Source organism: Uranotaenia lowii, chromosome 1 (assembly GCF_029784155.1).
Source record: "Uranotaenia lowii strain MFRU-FL chromosome 1, ASM2978415v1, whole genome shotgun sequence".
Classification (NCBI taxonomy): Eukaryota; Metazoa; Arthropoda; class Insecta; order Diptera; family Culicidae; genus Uranotaenia; species Uranotaenia lowii.
In genome coordinates, this window is record NC_073691.1 from 45,102,914 (window position 1) to 45,127,929 (window position 25,016).

Consider the following 25,016-nt stretch of genomic DNA (forward strand, 5'->3'; position numbering starts at 1 on the left):
CACGAACGAAATAAAAACAAACCGAGCAAACTTGACACATGAGTTCATTCGGTCGCTCACCTAGAATGAATCTCTGTAACTTTACCCGGATCGACTCCGGGAATAAGGTGACAAATCTCACGGTGACTCCGAGGTGAGGTGACAATCATCACGTCACGCGCGGCGCAGAATAAGGGCCATTGATTAGGGACTAGTGTTAAAACTGATGCTATAGGATATTGTTGGAATATTTTTCCAGAGCTGAAATTCAAAATTTGATAAAAGGGTAACTTGCTATTTAATACTAAAAAAAAAAAATACTTAAATTTAAATTTAAACTATTTCTAATGTTGATTTTTTCTCAATGTTGAATATTCTGCGGAAAATCCTTAAATCCTTTGATCCTTAAAATGAACGATCGAAATTGTTTCAAACATGTAAAAGAATTCTTAAAAAAAATGTGGTAACCACTAAGAATTTTTTTTTATATTTTCCAACAACCGCTTAGTGAAATAACTAGTCTACTCTTTTATAACATGATAATCTCTCTTCATTGATCTTCAGACTTAAAAAATATTACGGTAGCTAATTTTCGAGCAGCACATTAGAAAGAAAGTCATTTGCCCGAAACGTAACGCGGAAACAAATGGACTGTCCCACGAACCGATAAGTGTCAAAGTTTAAAAGAAAATAAAGATACTTCGCTCAAGATAAAACAGATTTTCGGCAAATTCTTGTGCATCTTCTAAATGTCGGAAGCTCTGGCGGTATCCATCGGAAGTGCAATACCATTCTCTTCGGCTTTCTCTTAAGATTCGAATATATCCGGATCGTTTTCAAAACTGATGGAGATAGGCTGCTCCTAATGTGCACTGAACTTAACAGGATCATTGCATTTTTCATATTGTATTTCAAAACTTGAAATTAATTTTCCTAATTTTGTCTGGAAAACAAAAATTTTCGCTACTAGCTATACCAAGGCCTACTTCAAACCCTCTTCGTTGTCCGCGCATCAGTAAGAATCAAGAAGTACAATTGCATTGAATCTGGGTAGGGGAACTGGGGGTAAGATGCACACGTTAAGGGAAATGTTAAATAACTCGACGATAACGAATCCAATCTCATAGATTCTGTGCAAACCTTTCCGGAGCTCCGAAGCCCGGAAGTAGCACTAGCGGCCCACCGGATCACTTGCCACCGCGGGAAACGCACGCACTACTCGGCTGACTTGCCTGCTTGTCGACTCGCTGACGGAATGACTGACTGCGTGCACGCTCGAGGCGAATGACACAGTATCGGTTTGATACATTCACACATCCCCTTCCTATCCCAAACAAAATAACTTTGGAACAATAAAGAAGAAACTGTTTGAATCGTTCTTTTTTTATGAGGTTTTCTAGAAAAAAAGATAACAGACAGCAAATTTGTTTCTCCATCTGCTTGGCTTCTACCATGCATTCTATCAATTCTACGGTAGAATTTCTACCTCTATTTCAATCTCCTCTAAACGGAATTATCTTAAATACTTCAACGGAATGAGATCTCTATTTGATCACCGACTTACTCTGCGACGAGAATTTACGACAATTTTTTCCACAAAATGCGAACTATGTAAACCCCAAAATATCAAATTCTATAACACTATGTAGGTATGATGGGTCGTAGTGGTTTTAAGCTTAGTAATGTTTGTTTATATTCTGCATAAATTAAAGAAACTATAGTAAACAAAGAAGCGCAATCTGATCCGTTTTGAAATTATGAGCTTGCAACCCTGCTGTATGGCTGCCTTTAAGACTGCTTGGTTTTGCTCGATTGGAGAGACACTGACAGAAAATCAAAAATTCCAATCGTGACATTTCGTCTCTTTGTTTACTATAGTTTCTTTAGCATAAATGTTTATTGTTGTCGTTTTGCAAATTTGATACACGGTTAATATATAATCAATAAAACGGTGCAATAAATCAACGATTACTCGTTCGATCTCCGAGCTGAATTGAGAAAACCAATATTTCTTATTTTATCATTCATGTTTCTTATTTTAAATTATGTTCCCAATTTGGACAATTATTTCTAGACTTTTATCACTGGTTACTCTCATCTCACAACTCGTTTAATTATTTATTTTATAAGAATCTGAAACTGTTTCCTCAACATTCTGTCAAAGTATTCTATTCACCTTCAAACTTTCCACTCGACTTACATTCTACATTTTTTCATCATTTGTTCTCATCTCAAGCTGTTTAATTCCAATTGATTCCTTAAATGAGATAACTGTCCTTCTTTAAGCAGATATCTCGCCACGGTTTTTGGTTCATCCTTATTACAAACAACCTACAAGCTGTACCATCAACACGCTTTTTTCCTTATTTCAAGATGTTCTCTCGACTCGCTTCCTAGTTGAATCTTTCTTCAAGATGTTCTACCAACCCGCTTGATTTTCAATTTGAAAAGATATATAAAATGTCATTCGATTCAATATTTTTAAATATCAAGAAGTCCTCTAGACTCGTTTTAAATTTCAATTTTATAGCAAGCCAAAGTCCAAAGTGTTTCCATTTATTCTTTTTTCCAAGCTGTCTTTCTAACCCGCTTGGTTTCCAAAGATAAAGTACTCTCTACTCTCAATTCGCCTTCCATTATCAAGCTGTCCTCTCAACTCGCTTGAAACTTGTACTGATAAGTTCAGGCTGTCCTCTCAACTCACTTGGAATTTCTATCGATATGTTCAGGCTGTCCTCTCAACTTGCCTTCCAAATTCAAGCTGTCCTCTCAACTCGCTTGAAGTTGTAATCGATATGTTCAGGCTGTCCTCTCAACTCGCCTTCCAAATTCAAGCTGTCCTCTCAACCCGCTTGAAGTTGTGATCGATATGTTCAGGCTGTCCTCTCAACTCGCCTTTCATTTTCAAGCTGTCCTCTCAACTCGCTTGGAATTTCTATCGATGTGTTCAGGCTGTCCTCTCAACTCGCCTTCCAATTTCAAGCTGTCCTCTCAACCCGCTTGAAGTTGTTATCAATATGTTCAGGCTGTCCTCTCAACTCGCCTTCCAATTTCAAGCTGTCCTCTCAACCCGCTTGAAGTTGTGATCGATATGTTCAGGCTGTCCTCTCAACTCGCCTTTCATTTTCAAGCTGTCCTCTCAACTCGCTTGGAATTTCTATTGATGTGTTCAGGCTGTCCTCTCAACTCGCCTTCCAATTTCAAGCTGTCCTCTCAACCCGCTTGAAGTTGTAATCGATATGTTCAGGCTGTCCTCTCAACTCGCCTTCCAATTTCAAGCTGTCCTCTCAACCCGCTTGAAATTGTGAACATGGTCAAGCTGTCCTTACGACTCGCTTAAAATTTAATTTTTTCCATGTTGTCTCCTCAACGGAACTTCAATTAAACTAAATTCACCCATTCCAGTTTCAGAATTATTTCAAAACCCGCTCAAGCACTCCCGGGGTCTGCCTCCTCTCTTGAACAACATCTTATACAGCTTGCTTTGTGAGAAACATCTGAACTTTGCTCACGGAGATATTGCAATTAGAAGAACCTCTTACATGGGCCTCCCGCAGGGTTCATGTTTAAGTCCACTTTTGTACAACTTTTACGTAAGTGACATCGACAGTTGTCTCTCTGAAGGCTGCACTCTAAGACAACTTGCAGATGACGGCGTGGTGTCTGTCACAGGATCTTCCGAGTCTCATCTGCACAGACCTTTACAAGATACTTTAGACAGATTGTCTTCCTGGGCTTTAGGGCTTGGGATTGAGTTTTCCCCTCAGAAAACGGAGATGGTGGTTTTCTCTAAGAAACATAGACCTGCTCAACCTAAGCTTCAACTCCTAGGCAGAACGATCACTCAATCGAGGTGTTTCAAGTATCTTGGGGTTTGGTTTGATTCCAAGTGTACCTGGAGAGCCCACATTGAGTATCTGAAAGGAAAATGCCAACAAAGAATCAATTTTCTCCGATCAATCACTGGCACCTGGTGGGGAGCCCATCCAGAAGATCTTTTAAAATTGTATCGAACAACTATTCTTTCAGTGATGGAGTATGGTAGCTTCTGTTTCCAGTCAGCTGCTAAAACTCACATCATCAAACTCGAGCGTATCCAATATCGTTGTCTCCGCATAGCGTTGGGCTGTATGCCCTCAACGCATAACATGAGTCTTGAAGTTTTAGCAGGCATACTCCCACTAAAAGATCGATTTAATTTATTATCTCTCCGGTTCCTCATCAGGTGTGAGGTCATGAACCCATTGGTGATCGTAAATTTTGAAAGGCTACTTGAGCAAAATCTTCAAATAAGATTTATGTCTATATATCATGTCTTTATGTCCATGCAGTTTAATCCTTCTTCGTACTCTCCAACTCGTGTTTTCATCCATGACTACGACACCTCTTCTGTCCAGTTTGATTTGTCTATGCAGCAAGAAATTCGTGGAATCCCGGAATCGCATCGTCCACTTTTGATTCCAAGAATTTTCGATGCCAAATATAGACACGTCGATGCTGATAAAATGTACTTTACCGATGGGTCTCTAATAGAGGAATCAACGGGATTTGGAGTTTTCAACGAAATAGCTAGCGCCTCATATAATCTCCAGTCACCATGTTCTGTATACATTGCAGAGTTAGCAGCCATTTTTTGGGCGTTGGAAAGCGTCGCATCACGGCCAACAGAACACTACTATATTGTAACGGACAGTCTTAGTTCTGTTGAAGCAATCCGTTCAATAAGATCGGGAAAGCACTCGCCGTATTTCCTCGAGAAGATACGAGATATTCTGAGTGCTTTATCAAAACGTTGCTTTGCCATCACCTTTGTTTGGGTCCCCTCACATTGCTCGATAATGGGTAATGAGAGGGCAGACTCTCTGGCAAAAGTGGGGGCGACAGAAGGCGACACGTATCACCGTGAAATCGTCTTCGACGAATTTTACTTCTTGGCACGAAGGAACTCTGTTGTCAACTGGCAGCGCAAATGGAAAGAGGATGATATGGGTCGGTGGCTCCACTCGATTATTCCAAAGGTAAGCCTCAAACCCTGGTTTAATAGATTGGACCTGAGTCGGGATTTTATTCGTATATTCTCCCGTCTCATGTCCAATCATTATTCCATGGGTGCGGTACTCTATCGTTTAAATATTGCTGGCAGCAATTTGTGTGGCTGTGGCCAAGGTTACCACGACATCGAGCATATTGTTTGGTCGTGCGAGGTCCATCTTGTCGCTAGAACGAATTTGATAGACTCCCTTCGGGCCCGAGGAAAACCACCCTATGTTCCAGTGAGGGATGTGTTAGCTGTGCTAGATTTGGACTACATGTTCGAAATTTATCTTTTTCTAAAAGCTATCGATCTCCGTCTATAATTCTTTTCAATTTCCTATTTCCCTTTCTATCTTTTTCTCCTCTTGAAACAAAAAGTGCTAGACCTAAGTAATCAATTGTTATAAACACAAAAACGAGTTTGGCTCCTTAAAACTCAAAGGTATGAGCCGTTTCAAATAAAGTAATTTATAAAAAAAAAAAAAAAAAAAAAAAACCCGCTCATTTGCAAAAAAAAAACTAGTAAATTATTATATGTGGCCCGTATCCTTTTTTTCACATCAGACATAGATGACTTCCGACAGCATTGCTTTTTGTTTTAACTTCTTTTCACATATTAATGAGTATTCGAATTACTCATTTTTCCACACTTGTTTTTCGATGGGTATTTATAAACTACTTGGTTTTCAATCAAGTGTGATGCAAATAAATTAATCGTGAATCGCCAACCACGTTTGTTTTGCTTTTTGCTACGATCCTTTTTTTAGTGATATCTCGTTTTATTATGATAACGAGATACCACCTGTCACGGTCGCCAAATGTGCAAACCTTTCCGGAGCTCCGAAGCCCGGAAGTAGCACTAGCGGCCCACCGGATCACTTGCCACCGCGGGAAACGCACGCACTACTCGGCTGACTCGCCTGCTTGTCGACTCGCTGACGGAATGACTGACTGCGTGCACGCTCGAGGCGAATGACACGGTATCGGTTTGATACATTCACACAGATTCGACGCTAGTTATGAAAATAAATCAGTTTTCTTCAAAACTCATACGTTCAGAAGCATTAAAGTCAACAAAACACGTCTTATCTTTATCGTTGAATTTCAAAACGCCTTCGAAAAATTGATTTTCTAACCGTTTGGGGTTAAATGAACATATGTGTGTACAAAATGGACCACAACAAAGATGTTAAATGCGCAGCTCCTGCATTCTTACATAGAACCGAAACTTACCACTGAAATTAGTATATTTGAATTTGATTTCCGATGGTGGATCCAGTTTTGATAGGTACTTTTTTGGTTGAAGGGTGGTTTCTATCATAGTTACATGACGTAGTTCAAACATTTTCATGTTTTTCTTTTTTTTTTCTTTATTTGAGAGGTTTTCAGCCATAAGCTGGTTCGCATCTAGAAGATTTAAAATTCGTACAAAAGGATTACAATTCGTCGTAAATACACGATTCTTTTAAAAAACTTAATAATTTTTCTTCGTTTGCTGGGTCATTTGATAGTGCGTTGCGGATAGATTGATCGATGTCATGTGATTCTCTGATACCATGGAGACCGGGGCATTGTACTATGATGTGTTCCACATTCAATCTCAATCAGTGCTCACAATTTGGGACGGCTCCTCCTTCAATGGTATGACGATGAGTTAGCCTTGTGTGTCCTACTCGTAGCCTTGACAAAACGATTTGCTCTTGTCTAATTTCTCGGTCGTTCCAGATGAAAGGTTCTCCTTTGATTTTGGCCAATGCTAGGTTTCTGTTCGTTCGCCAGGTGTTCAGCCATGTTTCCCAAATTTTGTTTTTGACCCACAGATGTAGGTCCGAAGCAGGAATATTGATAGGATCTGATTCTTCATCACGGCCGAGTGCAGCTAACTTGTCCGCTTCTTCATTGCCACAAATACCAGAGTGACCTGGTATCCAGCAGAAAGATACATTTGTTGGATGGAGTTTTTGAATTCTTTGAATCCAAGGGTGTCGATTTTTTGGATTCTGCAAAGCACTTACGCGCTGGCAGAGTCGGTAAAAATAACAGCGTTTCCAGAAGATGTGATATGACGCAAAGCTAGTAGTAAAGCGGCTACTTCAGCAGAAAAACAGTGACTTGTCCGGGTAGGTTTTTTGCGATTGCCACAGAAGGACCTAAAAATCCGACTCCGACTTTTTCTGACAATTTAGAACCATCAGTGAAGTATTTTTCAAAAAAGAAGTAGTTCCTCTCGATTAAGGAGTTGTAGTGTGCTATTACCTTCCTCTTAGGGTCTCCGGCGCGTATCTTCTTCTTGATTTCCAGCTCTACCTTTAAGTTACCTGCGTTCCATCGTTGATCGCCAATTCGCTCTAGACGTTCTGTACTTGGCAGTTCCAACCTCGTATATTTACGTATATTTACGATCAGCTATACTGATCGCCTTCTTGATTGTATGAAGGGCCACTATTATATGAAAAGGTAGAACACCAGCTTCTGCACAAGCAGCAAGTGCTGGGGAGCTGGGTAATAAACCACTGGCATTTCTAATCATAGTGTTGTAGACTGGACTCAAAATATCAATGAGTTCATCAAAAGCACCACTTGTGATCTCCAGCCCATAGAGTAGCCTGCTTGTAACTACACAGTTCCGATCCTTATCAGCGTTCGACGATTGTTCAAATTATGGCGCTTGCTGATCGTCTTTATCAGCCTTGAGCGGCTTGCAATAATTTTCATGTTATTTTCATATAATTCCACACATTAGTAAATTTTAGTATAACGAGATGGTTTCTACTTCCTCTTACTTTTTACAAGGATGGTTTCCATACAAAATCCTATCGAAAAAATAAGATTAAACGTATGAAATGTCTAAAACAATTATGTACTTAGTGAAACAAGAATAGCACCACTATATGTTTGCTTGTCTAAATATGAATGATTAAAAATCATCAAAATTTTCTTCTACAACTTGTCTTAAAATTAACTGTATAAACGTTAATAACAATGCTTCTACAAACTAACTATTTGAACAGATAACTGCATATTTGGACTTTTTCCAGCATTCCAAAGGGTCAAAAAGGGTTTTTACGAGATGCTCCTCTTTTACTAAGGAATTTGATATTTGAGCTGTAATACTTCATCAACTGCTTAATTTCTTAATGATTATGACGTAAAATGATGAAACAAACATTTTGGGTTAATTTTGGATCAGAAAAAAAATAGGTTGGAATTAAAAAACTAGGATTTTTTTTCACTAAACCACACTTTTCCAGTTTCAAGTCGTAGATGGCAACAATATCTTGCAGTTAACACCAAATTAATTTCCAAAAAAATGGACCGAAAATAGACTTTTTGGGAAAACCGATGCAATGCGATGGATTTCAATGGAATCTAAAAATAAAGGCACGTTAAATAACCACAACTCGCTTATATAAGACCTCATGAGGAATTTTAAAAAATTAAAACGAATAAAAAAAAATAAATACAGAGTAAGAAACGTGCCTTTTTGAAATTTCGTTGAGTCTCTTTAGTGTAATGTTCCGTAGCTGATTGTGATTTCACACTGAAAGACTTGCTCGGACTGTGTACATCAATTTGATTTTGATGTATTCATTACTATAACAAAAGTCTTTAATAACACGTCGTTTGGCTAAATTACATCATTCAGTCTTACATTTTTTGTTGCTGTGTATGCAAAACACTTTTTGTAGTGTTTCCAATTCATATAACAAACCTTAATTAGATTGCTTGATATACGAATCACAAAAATTTTCCCACTTTTGACAGTTCATTGTACCGTAGCCACTGAAAATTGAGATTTATTGACATTCAGCTAAAAGTTTTGAACTGGTGTCTATCTTAGAGAAGACTCAAATATGTAAAAAAATGTATTAAAATAAATAGTTCTAAGAGCAAGTTCAATGGTGTTAGGAAAAAGTGGTAGAAATTTTGACATTTTGAAAATGTTTCTATGCAAATATGTTTTCAAGATCTTTTGGGCGTTGTATTTTTTTAAGCACTGTTTCCATTTCAGCCGTATGTGATAGAAATATTGCTATTTTGCATCACAGCATGCGAAACTACAACACGTGTTGTATAAAAACTTGAAGGCCACAGATCTCGAAAATGTTTTTGCATGGCAAAATTTTCAAAATGTGCAAAAAGTGACAAAATTTCTACCACTTTTTCCCAACACCAGTAAACTTGCTCTAAGAGGCGTTGAGAGGTTAGTGAAACCACGTGAAACCCCGACAATTCCATCAAATACACACCTCCTCCCTCGTCGCCTATCATGTGCCCCCAGCCGCCACAACCATAGGTGCTTCCGTCCGGATTCCGCAGCAAGGTGTTGGATCCGGTACCGGATATGATGACCATCCCGCCAACGTTGGAAGCCGCCGCAATGCTCCCGATCGTATCACTGCCGACCAGATACTGTTCGGCTACATCCGGGTAGTTGGCCTTCAGATAGCTCTCGAGCAGCTTGTTGGTGGCATCCTGTTCGCACCCACTCAAACACAGACCCATAACCGTGAGCCGATGGGTCTCCGGAATCTGGGCCTGTGCCTTGGCGTCCCGGGTCATTGTGTCGATCCGTTTGGCCACTTCCGGTATGCCGACCTCCCAGTGGTTGGTGCTCGGACCTTTGGACGATGCGATGACCTTGCCCGTCTGATCGCATATCACCAACTTCGAATGGGTGGCGCCCCTGTGGATGGGAAAACGTTGAAGAAGGCCATTAATCATTTATCCTACTGGTATTTTGGAACGAATGTGAGCACGTGCTCGGTACATGGCGATATAAATTAGGCCATTGAGAATAATTTTGCAACTATGAAATCGCCTTAGTCCGTTTGGAAGTGCGCAAGTGCGGAAGGAAGATTCAAACTAATGTTATAAACGAATGGAAGATCAAGTCGTTGCAGGGCATTACTTTTTTTTTTCTCTCATTGGTGGGGTGATTCTTGACATTATCCACTTAACGGCAATTGAACGAAACGAGCTCAACGCAATTCTGCTTCATTTTGCCTCGAAGGTGGCCCGCCGAAATTCGCATTTTTGCCGATAATTTTGCTTTTCCTTCACTATCAACGTTCCGATTTTAGAGTATGGAATCCTACAGATGTATGTATCGTTGAAAATTTAAAAAAATAGAAACAATCCTACTTTCTTATACTTTTCCATACTGTTATGCTCACATTACAAAGACGCCATCAATTCTAACATATGTAGAAACTAATTATAGTGCGATGTAATCAATGCAATCAAATGAGCCAAAGATTAATATGGCTTCCGTTAATTTTCTTTTCAACACGTGCTCCTGTTAGGGGAGATGGTTTCTCGTTTGTGGTCACAAACCGGCATTTGTTTCGAAAGGTTTCAGGTCAAACGAGGGCGTATATTTGTCTCATTTGTACATACGTACATCGATATTTGAATAAAAAAGTCCTTTATGAGCTTTCAGAATAAGGATTGAAAATCAAAACTATAAAAAATGAATAAATATTGACCTCCAAATTGGCTAAATTTGCAATTGGATTTTTTTTTTCAATTTCGTGTCAGTTCTACATTTTGAATTCCTTCACACCATATCAGTTATATGGATGAGGTGCATCGTTTCTTACATTCCTCTCGTCTACGATCTATCTGTTGATTTAGATGGTGAAATACCATTCTGTATATAAACGACATTTACGAGGAAAACAGAAAACAATTTGGTTGTTGAAGTTTCCAATTGGAAGAAATAATATGAAATGGACATAATTTTGTTCATGACTCGTCTCTAAACATCCATAATTTTTATGGAAAAAATAGAGGAATGGGGGGTGTAATAGCTGTACAAAGGACTGTTAAGACTCCGTTTTTTTAAATACTTGAACGCCTCTATAGATATCTATATAAAGCATGGATCATCCAGAATCTGGGCGCATTAAAAAGGGTCTATCTCGAAGCAATGTAAATGAAATAAAAATGTTTTGTACTCAAAATGTAGGGTTTTTATTGCACTTTAAAGGAAAAATAATAAAAAAATTATTCCGATGTTGGTTTGATGAAATTTCGAACTTTTCGTTGAGTACCACTCATCATAGTTTGGACACCCTATTCGCTGACCTCAGCGGTCATGTTGTTCCACAATCTCTTCATCTCTGTTACATTCCGAGTCGTCCTACCATTCTTCTTCATCTTAACAATTGCCCAAAATTTTTCGATAGGGCGGAATTGAGGGCAGTTGGGTGGGTTGATGTCCTTTTCGACAAAACCCACCCGTTGGCACGATACCACTGTAGTACCTCTTTGCTGTGCCTGTGGTGGCAGCCTGCCAAATCTGGCGAAAACTTTACTGGCCCTTTGTGAGATCTAATGTACGAAGGAAAAAACGTTTTTCAGACACTCCTCCTTGTACATTTTGGAGCCCATGGTCTTGTTTTTCACAAAAAAAACCGGGGTTTGTCGACCGCAGCTGCAAATACCTTGCGAGATCAAACAGTTTCTTTCAAACTTATCGGCAAAAACGAATTTAAACTTGGCGGGGATATCGTCAACTCGGAAGCGCCTTCGCTGGCTGAAATAGAAGCGGCAATCAAAAACATGAAATCCAACAAAGCACCTGGGATCGATTGCATCCCTGTTGAAATGCTGAAAGCCGACCCTGCCCTGTCAGCACAAATGTTGCACCGTCTTTTCGCTGACATCTGGGATACTGCAACATTCCCGGCCGACTGGATGCAGGGTATCCTTGTAAAGGTCCCGAAGAAAGGAGACCTGACAGAGTGCGGTAACTGGCGAGGCATAACGTTGATCTGTACAACCCTCAAAGTACTCTGCAAAGTGATCCTGAACAGGATCCAGGAGAAAATCGACGCTACACTCCGACGGCAACAAGCTGGATTCCGATCCGGACGATCATGTGTGGACCACATCACAACGCTACGAATCATACTGGAACAAATCAACGAATTCCAGGACATTCTTCTGCTGGTGTTCGTTGATTTCGAAAAAGCATTCGACCGACTTAATCATGAAAACATCTGGGCGGCTCTAAGGCGACGAGGGGTCCCAGAGAAACTAGTCCATCTCATCGAAGCACAATACGAGGCATTTTCGTGCAAGGTCTTGCACGATGGTGTCTTGTCCGAACCAATCCCGGTAACTGCTGGAGTGAGACAAGGATGTATCTTATCACCGCTACTTTTCCTCATCGTAATGGATGAGATTCTGACTGGATCGATCGACTGTGCACCGAACCGAGGATTGCCGTGGAATCCTTTAACAATGGAGCAACTGAACGACCTTGACCTGGCTGACGATATTGTTTTGCTCGCCCAAACACAACCGGACATGCAGAGCAAACTCGACGACCTCACCGAAAGTTCCAAGGCAGCAGGTCTCAAAGTCAATGTCGGAAAGACCAAGTCAATGGAGATCAACACAGGAAATCCCTCCAGTTTCATGGTAGCTGGGCAACAAGTTGAGAAAGTGGAGTGCTTCCAGTATCTTGGTAGCCAGATAACGCCTGATGGTGGTACCAGGAAAGACATCGAAACCCGGATCAGAAAGGCCCGATTTGCGTTTGCGAGTCTCCGAAACATCTGGCGGTCACGCCAGATCTCTCTACGAACAAAAATCCGAATCTTCAACTCAAACGTCAAATCCGTATTGCTGTACGGGTGCGAAACTTGGTGCACATATGCGGTGACGACGCGAAAACTGCAAGTATTTGTAAACCGCTGTCTGCGGAACATCATCCGCGCTTGGTGGCCTGGCAACTGGATCTCGAATGAGGAACTACATCGCCGGTGTCATCAAAGGGCGCTAGAAATCGAGATTCGGGAACGTAAGTGGAGATGGATTGGGCACACGCTGCGAAAAGATGAAAACGAGATTTGCAGAGAGGCGCTTGACTGGAATCCAGAAGGTCATCGAAGAAGAGGCAGGCCCAGAAACTCGTGGCGGCGAAGCCTAGCCGCTGAAATCCGAACTGTCGACGAGAATCTTGACTGGGACCAGGTGAAGTCGCTGGCTCCGGATCGTCAACAGTGGAGGTCTTTTACCACGGCCCTATGCACCGGAGGATCGGCGCGGGATCATTAAGTAAGTAAGTAAGTAGGATATCACCCCGACCAGTGGCTTTGTAAAATTTTTGGCCAGGAAGCTGCCCAAAATCCATCTTCACGTACGTTTCGTCATCCATGAGGATGCATCCGTCGTACTTCGTTAGTACCTTGTTGTATAACTTTCAGGCACGTCCTTTGGCTACTACACTGCTTCAATGTTCGTATTAGTTGCTTACTGGCCCCGTTAAGATCGTAAGAACCTGCACACGGTCGATTTGACCATTTTTCACGATCTCGAGACTTTGAACCCGACAATATCGAATTTTTGACATGGGTGTCCAAAATTGATTTTCGTCTCGCGGCTTTTTTGAAACAAAACGAATCGTAATGAAAGTTTCAGCACTGGTAGAGGAAACATTGCAAAACAAAGTAATGTCAAAACATTCCAGATCCGACAACTAGGAGCGCTATGGTATAATAAACAGTGCGTCCAGATTTTGGATGATCCATACTTTATAATATCTATAAAATAGAATTTCTTTGGGTGCAATGGGTGAATATGTTACATAGAATTAACACCAGGTTTACGGACTTTTTAGCCATACATACCTACACCCGTAAATAGAAGAGGTTGCGAAAATTCAATGCCTATTTTAGCATCTCTGTGCCGAAAATGCACTGAAAAGTGTACTGTACCATAGGTGATATGATTGGAAAGCACTACTGACATAAAGACTCGAGCTCCCAAGAAAAATTACGCATGACTACTACATTCAAGCGAAACACGAAAAAACATTTAAAACAAAAACGAAAAAACGTTTATTGGTACAAATCGTTTAAGACTATAACATATCTCGCATAAAGTCATATTGTCGCATAAAGTGACAAATAAAAATACTTATTTTGATGCCATGGAGCATGCGTGGGAGGAACTCGACACACAACACTTGCACAACCTTGTTGAAAGTATACCGAAGCACTTGCAGGAGGTGTTGAAGGCCGAAGGAGGCCATACCCATTTATAAATCGTACTTGTTTGCCTTCAGTTTGAATCAATTTGAAGCTGTACCAATCTGGACACTTTATTTTGCCCCTGTTTTTTTTTTGGTATATTAACTGTTTTTTTTCTATCAGAAAAACTTTTTTTTTACCAGCGCAACATTAACAAAAATTGAAAAGAACATAATAAACAATATTTAGAAAATGATTACGATGTGTTTTCGTTGAATTTATACCAGAAAAATAAAAAAAATAGAAAAAAATAATTTGGACACTTTATTTTGCCCCTCACTGTATAGGGGAGAGTGGGGATACTTGATCCCCTTTTCTTATTTTCACCATATCTTTTTGAAAAAATTTAGCAACTCGCCGTCTTTGACATTTTCTGACAGCTTGTAACTTCAAGTTTCTATGCTCCACAAATTAAAACGATACTTGAAGCCGTTGATGAACTAGAAGCATTTTCGTGGGAGTAAAAAAATTGCGATTTTTCTGAAGTTAGGGGAGACTTGATCCCCTATTGAAGGAGACTTGATCTTTTATTCAGGAAGCCTAATCCTTGTATAAAAATCAAACAAAACCCCAAGATAGAATGTTAATTGACTATTTTGGTCATGTTTGTTCTCATTTCACAATTTATAGCAGACATAAGAAGAAAATTCTATAACTTTGTCTCAACGCTAATAACATTGCATACTTAAAGGCGCTATTTGTTATAATTAAGTGAAAATTAATTATTTTTGCTCTTTTCTTCAGACAATTGTTTGATAAATATTAGTGTTTGGATAAATATAAGTAATTTCGTAATCAGCAATCATAACGATCAATTCAGAAGAAGAATATGCCGTTTGGAAGGGGGGATCAATTGTACCCAACTCTAGGGGATCAATTGTACCCATAATCAACATTTTAGAAAACTTTTTCTGAAAAAAGTTGAGAGTTTTCCATTACTTTGAAAATATGGCATTATGAAGTTCATTTTACGCTCGAACGATTGATACATTGGAACAAATATTTTTTTCATAATTTTCCCATGTGAGGAAGATTTTAAAGTGATGAAAAAAGATCTTCAAGTTACATTTTGTGAAATTTTTCAAACAAAGTTCAATTACTCAAACAATTATTTTGTAAAAAATGTCTAAACTACAAGCATTGTTATTTTGCTCGTTTCGGCACATTTTTCTAGAACATTTGATCTTTGTAAGACATTCCAGTTTCGAGATATAGCTAAGGAATCAAGTATCCCCAGGGATCAAGTATCCTCATTCTCCCCTATAGCAAGTGTGAAAAGAAGAGGCCCAAGAATAGACCCTTGCGGAACGCCAGATGTCACAGGTGTACTCCACATTCAACTGAGTTTCATGAGGTTTGGAGCGATTTGTGATTTATTTACAGGCCAATTCTAAAACATTGCATAGAAATCTATCAGTTTTCCGAAAAAACAGCTCTCGCTCAATCGATTTTCGCCAAAGATTTTTTTTCAAGATAACATCAGACCTCGACGTTTTAGACATTTCTATGTCATTTTCAGGTGATTTTTGGGTGTAAATTGTTACTTCCGGATCGCGGTAACAATCACCCTTATTCTTGTTTTCGATCGAATGACATTCGTTCGAAAGTTTTGAATTTTCGTATTCTTGTTTTCGTTCGAACGAATGAAAACCGTTCGATCTTTCGAACATCGTTCGAACGAACAAAACGTTGCATTCCCGTTTTCGATCGAACGTATTTTTTCTTTGGACTGGCAAACGCGAGTCTGATGCTGCGAACGGCATGCGTAAAAAAGCCAAAAAATCAGAGAATTGTAATTTGTTAGGAAATAAGACAAAAAAATCAGAACACACAACCAATTTTATTACAGGCTGATTCAAAACAAAATATTGCGATAATTTTCGGATTAAATTTTATTCGATCGTTTTATTTGGCAAACAAACGCAAGTCTTATGCTGAGGCTCATTAAGGCGTTCTTAAAGTTGGGTGGCTTAGAATGATAAAATTTAAAATTGGTTCAAAATAACAGAATTAATTCACGAATTTGCATATCTATTGTTTAGGCACCTTAAGAGTTGTATAAATCAATTTTTATTCAAAAGGTTTCAAATTTTAAGTGTTCCGACTTGTCGTCGTCTTACAATTCCTCCCTCTCGGTGGGGGATTTTTAGAGCAGCAGAAGCTTTAGCGGTTCATATTCACTACCCTCTGGCAATAAGGACACCTGCTCGGAACCGGAGACACTTGCGCTTGATCATCTATGGTACAGCTTATTGGAAGGCGTCCGTAACGGCTGCTGACGATGGTATGATTGTCAGAAGCGGCCCCGGCGACTGCTGCTGTTTGTTTTTCAGAGCCTAACGGGATGAGCACGACCTAGATTCACTACCCACCTCTTGGATTGTGCTGCCTAAATATTTCTTGACTCAGACCGATATCAACGAATAAATTTCGTCGAAACTCAAAAAATAAACATATTTCGGCTACAATGTTTACATCTTAAACTGGCATTTTTACACTGGTTACTGCCATGCAGGGCTGCCTGAAAATTTCGAAGTCAATCAGGCAACACCAGAATCGAACGTATCACATTCGTACGAAAACAAGAATACCCTTTTCGAATTCTTTCGAAAGTATCCGTTCGAACGAAAGCCAGATACGCCGTAAACGAGAATAAGGGTGAATGAAAGTTCGTTTTCGGATTCGTAACGTTCCCTTTTATTTGTCCGTTCGAAGCTCTACCGGGACACGTTTTAAATTCCTACGATTTGAATACAAATTAATTTTGGAATACACTAAGAACAATTTTCAAGCTTACGTTTAGTGAACTTCCTATCGCTTACTTCCGTCTCGATTCCAGCTATTTTCCGCTGCTAGTCCCTACACCTTTAATAAACCTAGGTTAGAGATTCAATTTCCACTTTTCTCAATCAATTTCTCACCTCAATTCGATTTCGGTTCAATCTGGCGATTCCTAATTGAAAACGCTTCGTTGCGTGGTATTGTAGCCTAGATTAATTAACAATGCATTAGAACTATCACTTTTCATCACTTTTCATAGGCATACCTGTGCTAAACTTCCCTGCGCAGTTTCACTTCGCGCCTTCGTACTAAAGTTGCAAATGCCTAGATTGGGATAATTTTCAATTATTATTTGCGTTACGCAATTCAATTTGATGTTTAGGCCTACCTTAGCACGTAAATTTGGGGTAAGTATTCAAACTCAACAATAACCACTGCGAACTTAGCTTTAATTTTCTTCTGATCACCAAACGATACTACTTGCATTGAAATTCCACAATCTTTGTTTTGTTTACAATCTATCTCGCTTTATTTTTCCCGCCTATACTCCTGAACTCACTTCTCACCTACACATTCGAACGCATCTTCGAATTCTCCTGCTGTCATTGCGCGAGTGCGTTCAATGGCACTTTCGGTTCCGAAAGTCAGTTCAGTGACACTCCCCCCTAGTTTGCTGACTCCGCCTCTGAGTCAGCAAACTCCTTCTTAGCTCTTACGTCTATCACTGCAACCTTTACCGCCGGTCTCTCGTAGACACCTTTCGCCGTCTTTATTGTTACGGTACGCACCTGCCCGTCTCGGTTTACCGTTCCGATAACTCGTCCCTTGGGCCAGCAATTCCTTGGCAGCTCCGAGTCGACGATGACCACGATGTCGCCTTCTTTGATCGGTGGTACGTTCTGATGCCACTTGGAACGCCTGGTGATCTCCGGCAGGTACTCCCGCAGCCATCTTTTCCAGAAGTGGTTCGCGATCTGCTGCGATAGATGCCAACCTCGACTCAAAGCGATGGAGTTGACTTCCAGTTCGGTCCATGGTTTGAATCCGTCGGAACTACCCAGCAACCAATGGTTCGGTGTGAGCGCTGGTGCGGCATCGTCTTCGATGGGTACGTGGGTAAGCGGCCGTGCGTTGATGATGCCTTCGATCTCGACCAGAGCACTCCTCAGTTCTTCCTCCTTCGGGCGATGGGGTAGCTGCAGTTCCACTAAGGTGCGCTTGACGGACTGCACGAGTCGTTCCCAGCTCCCCACATGGGGAGCTGCCGGTGGATTAAAACACCAAGTGGTGGTCGCCGAAACAAACTCCTGAGCCATCTTGTGCTGGTCGACGTCTTGCAGGGCTTGCTTCAACTCCCGATCGGCTCCGATGAAGTTAGTTCCTCTGTCGCTGTAGAAAACGGAAGGTGTTCCTCGTCGCACAATGAAGTTGCGGATCACCATTATGCACGAGCTTGTTGTTAAAGAGCTAGCTAAATCAAGGTAGACCCCGCGAATAGTGAGACAAGTTAACAGAACCCCCCACCTTTTTTCAACCCTTCTCCCTATAGCCACTTCCATCGGTCCAAAATAGTCGATGCCGGTATGTGTGAACGGTCGAACGAAAGCTGCTAGTCGACACTTTGGTAGGTCAGCCATTGCTGGAGGACGGGGACGAGCTTCCCGCAGCTTGCAGCGTTGACAGTTGGACCTGACCTTCGCGTATACTCTGCGTAGACAACTGATGCAGTATTTCTGGCGAACTTCGTTGATGACTGACTCGTGGTTTTGATGATGAAACTTCTGGTGGTAGCTTTCAACGATGAGATTCGTTATCGGATGGTCGCGCGGAAGGATAATAGGGTTGGCGATTTCCACTGCTAGAAACTTGCACGCTCCAGTCCTGCCGTGCATGCGCAGCAATCCTTTTTCATCGATGAACGGGTTGAGCTTGTACAGCTGACTTTGCTTGGGAATCGTTGCGTTGCGGTCGTCGCGTCGGAGAATGTTTAGCTCGGTTCGGAAGACGTCTTGCTGTGCTGTGCGGAGAAGGTAGTCCTCAGCTTGGTGTATCTCCTCGCTCGAAAGGATTTCAATGGTGCGGGTGAATTTCTTTGGTCGAAGCTGGCGTAGATACCGAAAAACGTAGGCGGTTGTGTTGACCAATCGTCTCCAGGTTGAGAAATCTTTAACGGGGATGATCTCGCTTTCCGTTTGGCAATGCGCGTTGACGCACGCTCGCAGCTCTTCCACCGGTTCTGTCAGTTTTTCCGGGGTATTTGGCCATTCATTTTCTGCTTGCCACAGGAATTCTGGTGCTTTGAACCATCTGCTGTCGTTCGTAAGGGAGGGTTGATACTGCCACTTCGTGCCTTCGTCCGCCACATTCCACTTCGTTGGGACCCACTTCCAGCTCGATACGCTCGTGAGATCTAGGATTTCGCTGACTCTCGCGGCGACGAATGCGTTGTATTTGCGGTGGTCGGCACGTATCCAGGCGATAACGTTGCGGGAGTCTGACCAAAAAACTCGACGGGCAACCTTGATCGATAGTCCCTGCATGACAAACGCAGCTAATCTGGCTCCAATTACTGCCGCTTGAAGTTCGAGCCTCGGAATCGAGAGATACTTGAGTGGTGCTACACGACTCTTAGCGGTGACGAGACTGCATTCGATGTTGTCGCCTTCCACGAATCGGAGATAGACAGCTGCCGCCGTGCCATTTTCACTAGCGTCGACAAAGGTGTGCAACTGGATCTCGGTGTGATGACCGATCGATGAAGACATCCTGTAGCACCGAGGAATACTGACGTTCTCAACGTCCGGAAGAAGATGCAGCCATTTTCGCCACTTTTCGAAGCACTTATCGTCGATGTTTTCGTCCCAGCCTACTCGGGTCCGCCAGATCTCCTGTAGCAGCACCTTGAGAAACATTAGGAAGTGCGCGATGAGACCTAGAGGATCGTAGATGGTCATCAGGGTGCGGAGTACCTCACGTTTCGTAGGGCAACGATTGCCTTCCAGCAGCTCACGTCCTAGCCGATCCCAGTTGATTTTGTAAGTGAAACAGTCGGTCTTAGTACACCACCACATTCCCCATACCTTCTCGGTCGCTAGGCTGGATGACAGGTCGAGGCTTTTCTCTGCACAGGAATCTCCACGAAGCGCTGATAGTATGCCAACGGAGTTGGACATCCAATTGCGGATTTCAAACCCGCCTCGATTGTTGATGTCCCAAACAGTCTTCGCCAACTCAATCGCCTCCTCTTCGGTCTCTGTGCTACACAACATGTCGTCGACATACGTACACTGCACTATGGCCGCAGAGGCCGCTGGGAACTGCTCGCTGAAACGTTCCGCGTTCATGTTCTTCACGTACTGTGCACTTGAAGGAGAACAGCACGCCCCGAACGTCATCACCTGCATAACGTAAACATTGGGTTCACCTAGCTCTCTCTCATCTCGCCACAGAAATCGCTGGCTATGCTGGTCTTCGCCTCTAATTCCAACCTGGTGGAACATCTCCCTGATGTCGCCACAAATACCAAATCGATGTTCGCGAAATTTGAAGAGCACGGAAACCAGCGGAGTGGTAAGATCCGGTCCCGTGAGTAGTAAAGAGTTCAGCGAAACTGCATGCGTTGTTGCTGCGGCGTCCCAGACGAGTCGAACTTTTCCTGGCTTATTGGGGTTGATGACCGGAAAAACTGGTAAGTACCAGACACGCTCGTGGTTTTCCTCCAGTTCCTCCTTCGTAAGCTTCCGAACATAGCCCTTGGTGACGTAATCAGCCAGTTTTTGCTGCAGTACTCCCCTCAGCTCCGGGTCTTTCGCCATGCGTCGCTCGAGATTCAAAAACCGCTTCAGCGCCATCGGTTTGCTGTCTGGCAGATGCGTGATGTTGTATCTCCAGAGCAGGCCGGTTGTATATCTCTCGCCTTCGAATTTGGTTAGCTCACGTAACAGCTTGAGGGCCCTCTCATCGTCGGCGGAGCGCATCGTCTTAGTGGGTGCTGTTATTCCTAGACTCTCAAGAGAGAAGAAGTCCTTCACCGCGCGGTCCAGCTTCCCGTCAGCATCGTCTTGCATCTGGTAGTCACAGGCGTAAACGTGGTAGGTATAGTGCACCATACTATGCGACTCTCCCGTCGGCACTCCTCCGTAGATCGTCCACCCCAGGTTGGTCTTAACTGCAATTGGTTTACCGGATTCGCCCTCTCGACTCTTCCTGACCAACGTCGCGTTAGCGTGTTGCACTCCGATTAGCAGGCGAGGTCGGACATCGGTGTACGAATCTACGGGAATTCCTCGTAGATAGGGGTTATCTCTCTGAAGCTGCGTCACGTCGAGCGTTTGAGACGGCAGTTGCAGCTCCTCCACTGTCCTTACATCCTCCAGGTGATACCGCTTTCCTTTAAGTCCGGACACATCCAAACTGACGATTTGACTGTTGTCCTCTGTTCGATATGTGCCTCCAGTCCACTTGAGGCCCAAGGGACGAAGTTCTCCTTTTAGGTTCAGCTCATCTGCTAGGTCTTGGTCCATAAGCGTTAGCGAGGATCCGTCATCCAAGAAGGCGTAGCATTGGATCACAATCCCGTTTCCATGCACCACGACTGGAACATAGCGAAACAGGACAGCGCTGGACCCGGACAGGTGAGTGTTGCAGGACCGCTCTTCCCGTTGCGCGTTGTCTCCAGTCTGGATGGGCGTAGACTCTGAGTTTGGCTGCATAGGTGCGGACTCTGGGTTTAGCTGCTTGTGCAGCAATGGGTGATGTTTGCATGAACATCCGTTGACTCCGCAGTTCCTGGACACACATCCTCCTCTGTGGCGCTTCAGGCATTTCCGGCACATCTTGGCTTCGCGTGTGATTGCCCACCGCCCATCGTATGACAACTCCCGAAAGCCTTGGCAGTTCGCAAGAGATGCACAAGATCCCCTACAGACAATGCACACTGTGGGGTAGGCTCTTCTGGCACCGGCTGATGATGTACTACCTCCTGGCAAATGAGCGTGGTACTCCCCTTGGTGCTCAACGTGAGCATTCACGTATGCCTTAGTTCTCCTGCGTGGCTCCTGATTGTGGGACGATGCTTTGGTCTGGCGCGGCTTCGAAACCAGACAGGCGTCTTCGCCTATTTCGTAGATCCACTTGCCGAAAGTCTTCAGGTTGACCTTCCGCATACTTCTGGAGTGTTTCGCCCACTGTAGTTGCATTGGTCCCGGAAGCTTGGAAACCAGTGAGTTCAGCAACGAAGCATCCTGCTTGAGCTCCTTCCGACCACAGGCGTCGATCGTCACCGTCAGGTTCTGGACGTCCAGCGCGAAATCGACCATCGCGTTCATCGACTCAGGGTCGACCGGTGGAATGGCAAGAACTTTGTCTTTCAGGGATTCGATGATAAACCTCGGCTGTCCAAACTTCAACTTGAGCGCATCCATCGCCCTGTTCACTGTCTTCGGATGGAGAAGAAAACTTCGAACGGCAGCAAACGCATCTCCCTTCAGGCAGTTCCTCAGTCGAATCATGTTTTCGTCGTCTGTGTAGCCACACATCCGGGTCGTGCTCTCAAAAGTGGAGAAAAACATCGGCCATTCCTCGGGATTCCCTGAGAACAATGGCAAGTCCTTAGCGACAACATGGCGAGCGGCGAGCTGATTGCGCGTCAGGTTACAGGTTAATCGGCTACTGGTTGCGTCTTTTCGCTTGCTTTCGCCTTTCTTTGCTGGCGTAGAACGACCCTTCGGATTGAAGCTAGATTCGTTAGTTCCTCCCTTTTCGTCCTCACTAGAGTCATCGCTGCTGTCTGTCACCGATTCCTCCTCGGAATCATCGCTGGAATCCATTTCTCCACCCTCTTCCTCTTCTTCGTCGTCGGAGCACTCTTCTTCTTCATCCGCACTAGGAGATTCCTCTTCTTCTTCTTGGCGCCTTCCACCAGTGGCGCCTAACCAGTTCTGCACCTTGGTATCAGCGTCCACTTCTTCTTCATCAGCGTCTTCTTCGTCCTCCAGGTCGACCAACTCCTCCAGAATGCTGAAGTGTTTCTCCATCAGCTTCCTTTTCTCTTCTAACAGCTTCTGTTCTGCTTCGAGTTTCTGCAATTGCAGCTCCAGATGCGCTTTCGCTGACCTTCTCGATCCCGCTGACTTAACAGATGCTGCTTTGGTTGGTTTCGTGGCTCCCATGGGTTTCCTCAGCAAAGAATCTTCTATCTCTTTCATCGCAGATGGAGTCTTGTTCTTCTTCCCGTCGCTGGTTTTCTCCGGCTTGGACTTTTCGACCTTCTTCGCTGCAGCGGTGTTCCTGGCAACCTTCGTAGCACCCGTCTTCTTCTTCTTTTGCTTCGCCTGGCACTGTGCACAATTCCACTTTCTATTCTCCACACTTTGGTTCACTCCCACACAACTAAAATGGTTCCATCCATCACAATCATCGCACTGAACCATCCGGCTGTTATCGACCGACTTACAGGTTCCACAACTGTGACCGACATTAACGACCGTGTTCGCGGAGGAAGTATGGCTAGTATTGTTATTGGCTATAGGGTATTGTTTTTCGGAAGAGGTTTTCTTTTTGGTTTTTGTCGTGCCTGGTTTCGATTTGCCGTTCTCAGTGTTAGGGCCAAGAGCAACGGACTTGAGTTGAGGGGGGGGTATCACTTTTCGCCTTAGGGGAACTACTCGCTAAGCTCTTACCTTTTTGGGCAGCAGTGGCTGCGGTGCTGGCTGAATCGGACATTTTCATAAACGAATTTAAAATGTAAATTGTTACTTCCGGATCGCGGTAACAATGAAAGTTCGTTTTCGGATTCGTAACGTTCCCTTTTATTTGTCCGTTCGAAGCTCTACCGGGACACGTTTTAAATTCCTACGATTTGAATACAAATTAATTTTGGAATACACTAAGAACAATTTTCAAGCTTACGTTTAGTGAACTTCCTATCGCTTACTTCCGTCTCGATTCCAGCTATTTTCCGCTGCTAGTCCCTACACCTTTAATAAACCTAGGTTAGAGATTCAATTTCCACTTTTCTCAATCAATTTCTCACCTCAATTCGATTTCGGTTCAATCTGGCGATTCCTAATTGAAAACGCTTCGTTGCGTGGTATTGTAGCCTAGATTAATTAACAATGCATTAGAACTATCACTTTTCATCACTTTTCATAGGCATACCTGTGCTAAACTTCCCTGCGCAGTTTCACTTCGCGCCTTCGTACTAAAGTTGCAAATGCCTAGATTGGGATAATTTTCAATTATTATTTGCGTTACGCAATTCAATTTGATGTTTAGGCCTACCTTAGCACGTAAATTTAGGGTAAGTATTCAAACTCAACAATAACCACTGCGAACTTAGCTTTAATTTTCTTCTGATCACCAAACGATACTACTTGCATTGAAATTCCACAATCTTTGTTTTGTTTACAATCTATCTCGCTTTATTTTTCCCGCCTATACTCCTGAACTCACTTCTCACCTACACATTCGAACGCATCTTCGAATTCTCCTGCTGTCATTGCGCGAGTGCGTTCAATGGCACTTTCGGTTCCGAAAGTCAGTTCAGTGACATTGGGTGTCAAAACGGAGATTTTTAGTTTTTTGAAGCAAATCCAACAAAGCGCCTGGGGTCGATTGCATCCCTGCTGAAATGCTCAAAGCCGACCCTGCCTTGTCAGCACAAATGTTGCACCGTCTTTTCGCTGACTTTAGGGATACTGCCACATTCCCGGTCGATTGGATGCAGGGTATCCTCGTAAAGGTCCCGAAAAAAGGAGGCCTGACAAAGTGCGGTGACTGGCGAGGCATAACGTTGATCTGTACAACCCTTAAAGTACTGCAAAGTGATCCTGAACAGGATCCTTAAGAAAATCGACGCTGCACTCCGATAGTATCTCGGTAAATGCTGAAGTGAGACAAGGGTGTTTCTTATCACCACTACATTTTCTCATCGTATTGGATAAGATCTTGACTAGATAGACCAAACCGAGGATTGCCGTGGAATCGTTCGACTATGGAACAGCTAAACGACCTTGACTTGGCAGACGATATTATTTTGCAGAGCAAACTCGACGACTTCACCGAAAGCTCCAAGGCAGCAGGTCTCAATATCAATGTCGGAAAGACCAAGTCGATGGAAACCAATACGGGAAACCCTTCCAATTTTGTGGTAGTTGGACAACAAGTTAAGAAAGTGGA

General features: G+C 42.9%; 1 protein-coding gene across 4 annotated transcripts in view; it reads right to left on the bottom strand.

Annotated features, from left to right (window-relative positions):
- The window catches only part of LOC129748318 (N-acetyl-D-glucosamine kinase), a 77,275-nt gene that overhangs the window by 16,286 nt on the left and 35,973 nt on the right, over nucleotides 1-25,016 (bottom strand). For all 4 annotated transcript variants that reach the window (XM_055742893.1, XM_055742867.1, XM_055742887.1 and 1 more), the window contains exon 3: nucleotides 9,264-9,700. In XM_055742893.1, the coding sequence (XP_055598868.1) occupies nucleotides 9,264-9,700 (437 nt within the window). The remainder of the gene's footprint in view (nucleotides 1-9,263; nucleotides 9,701-25,016) is intronic.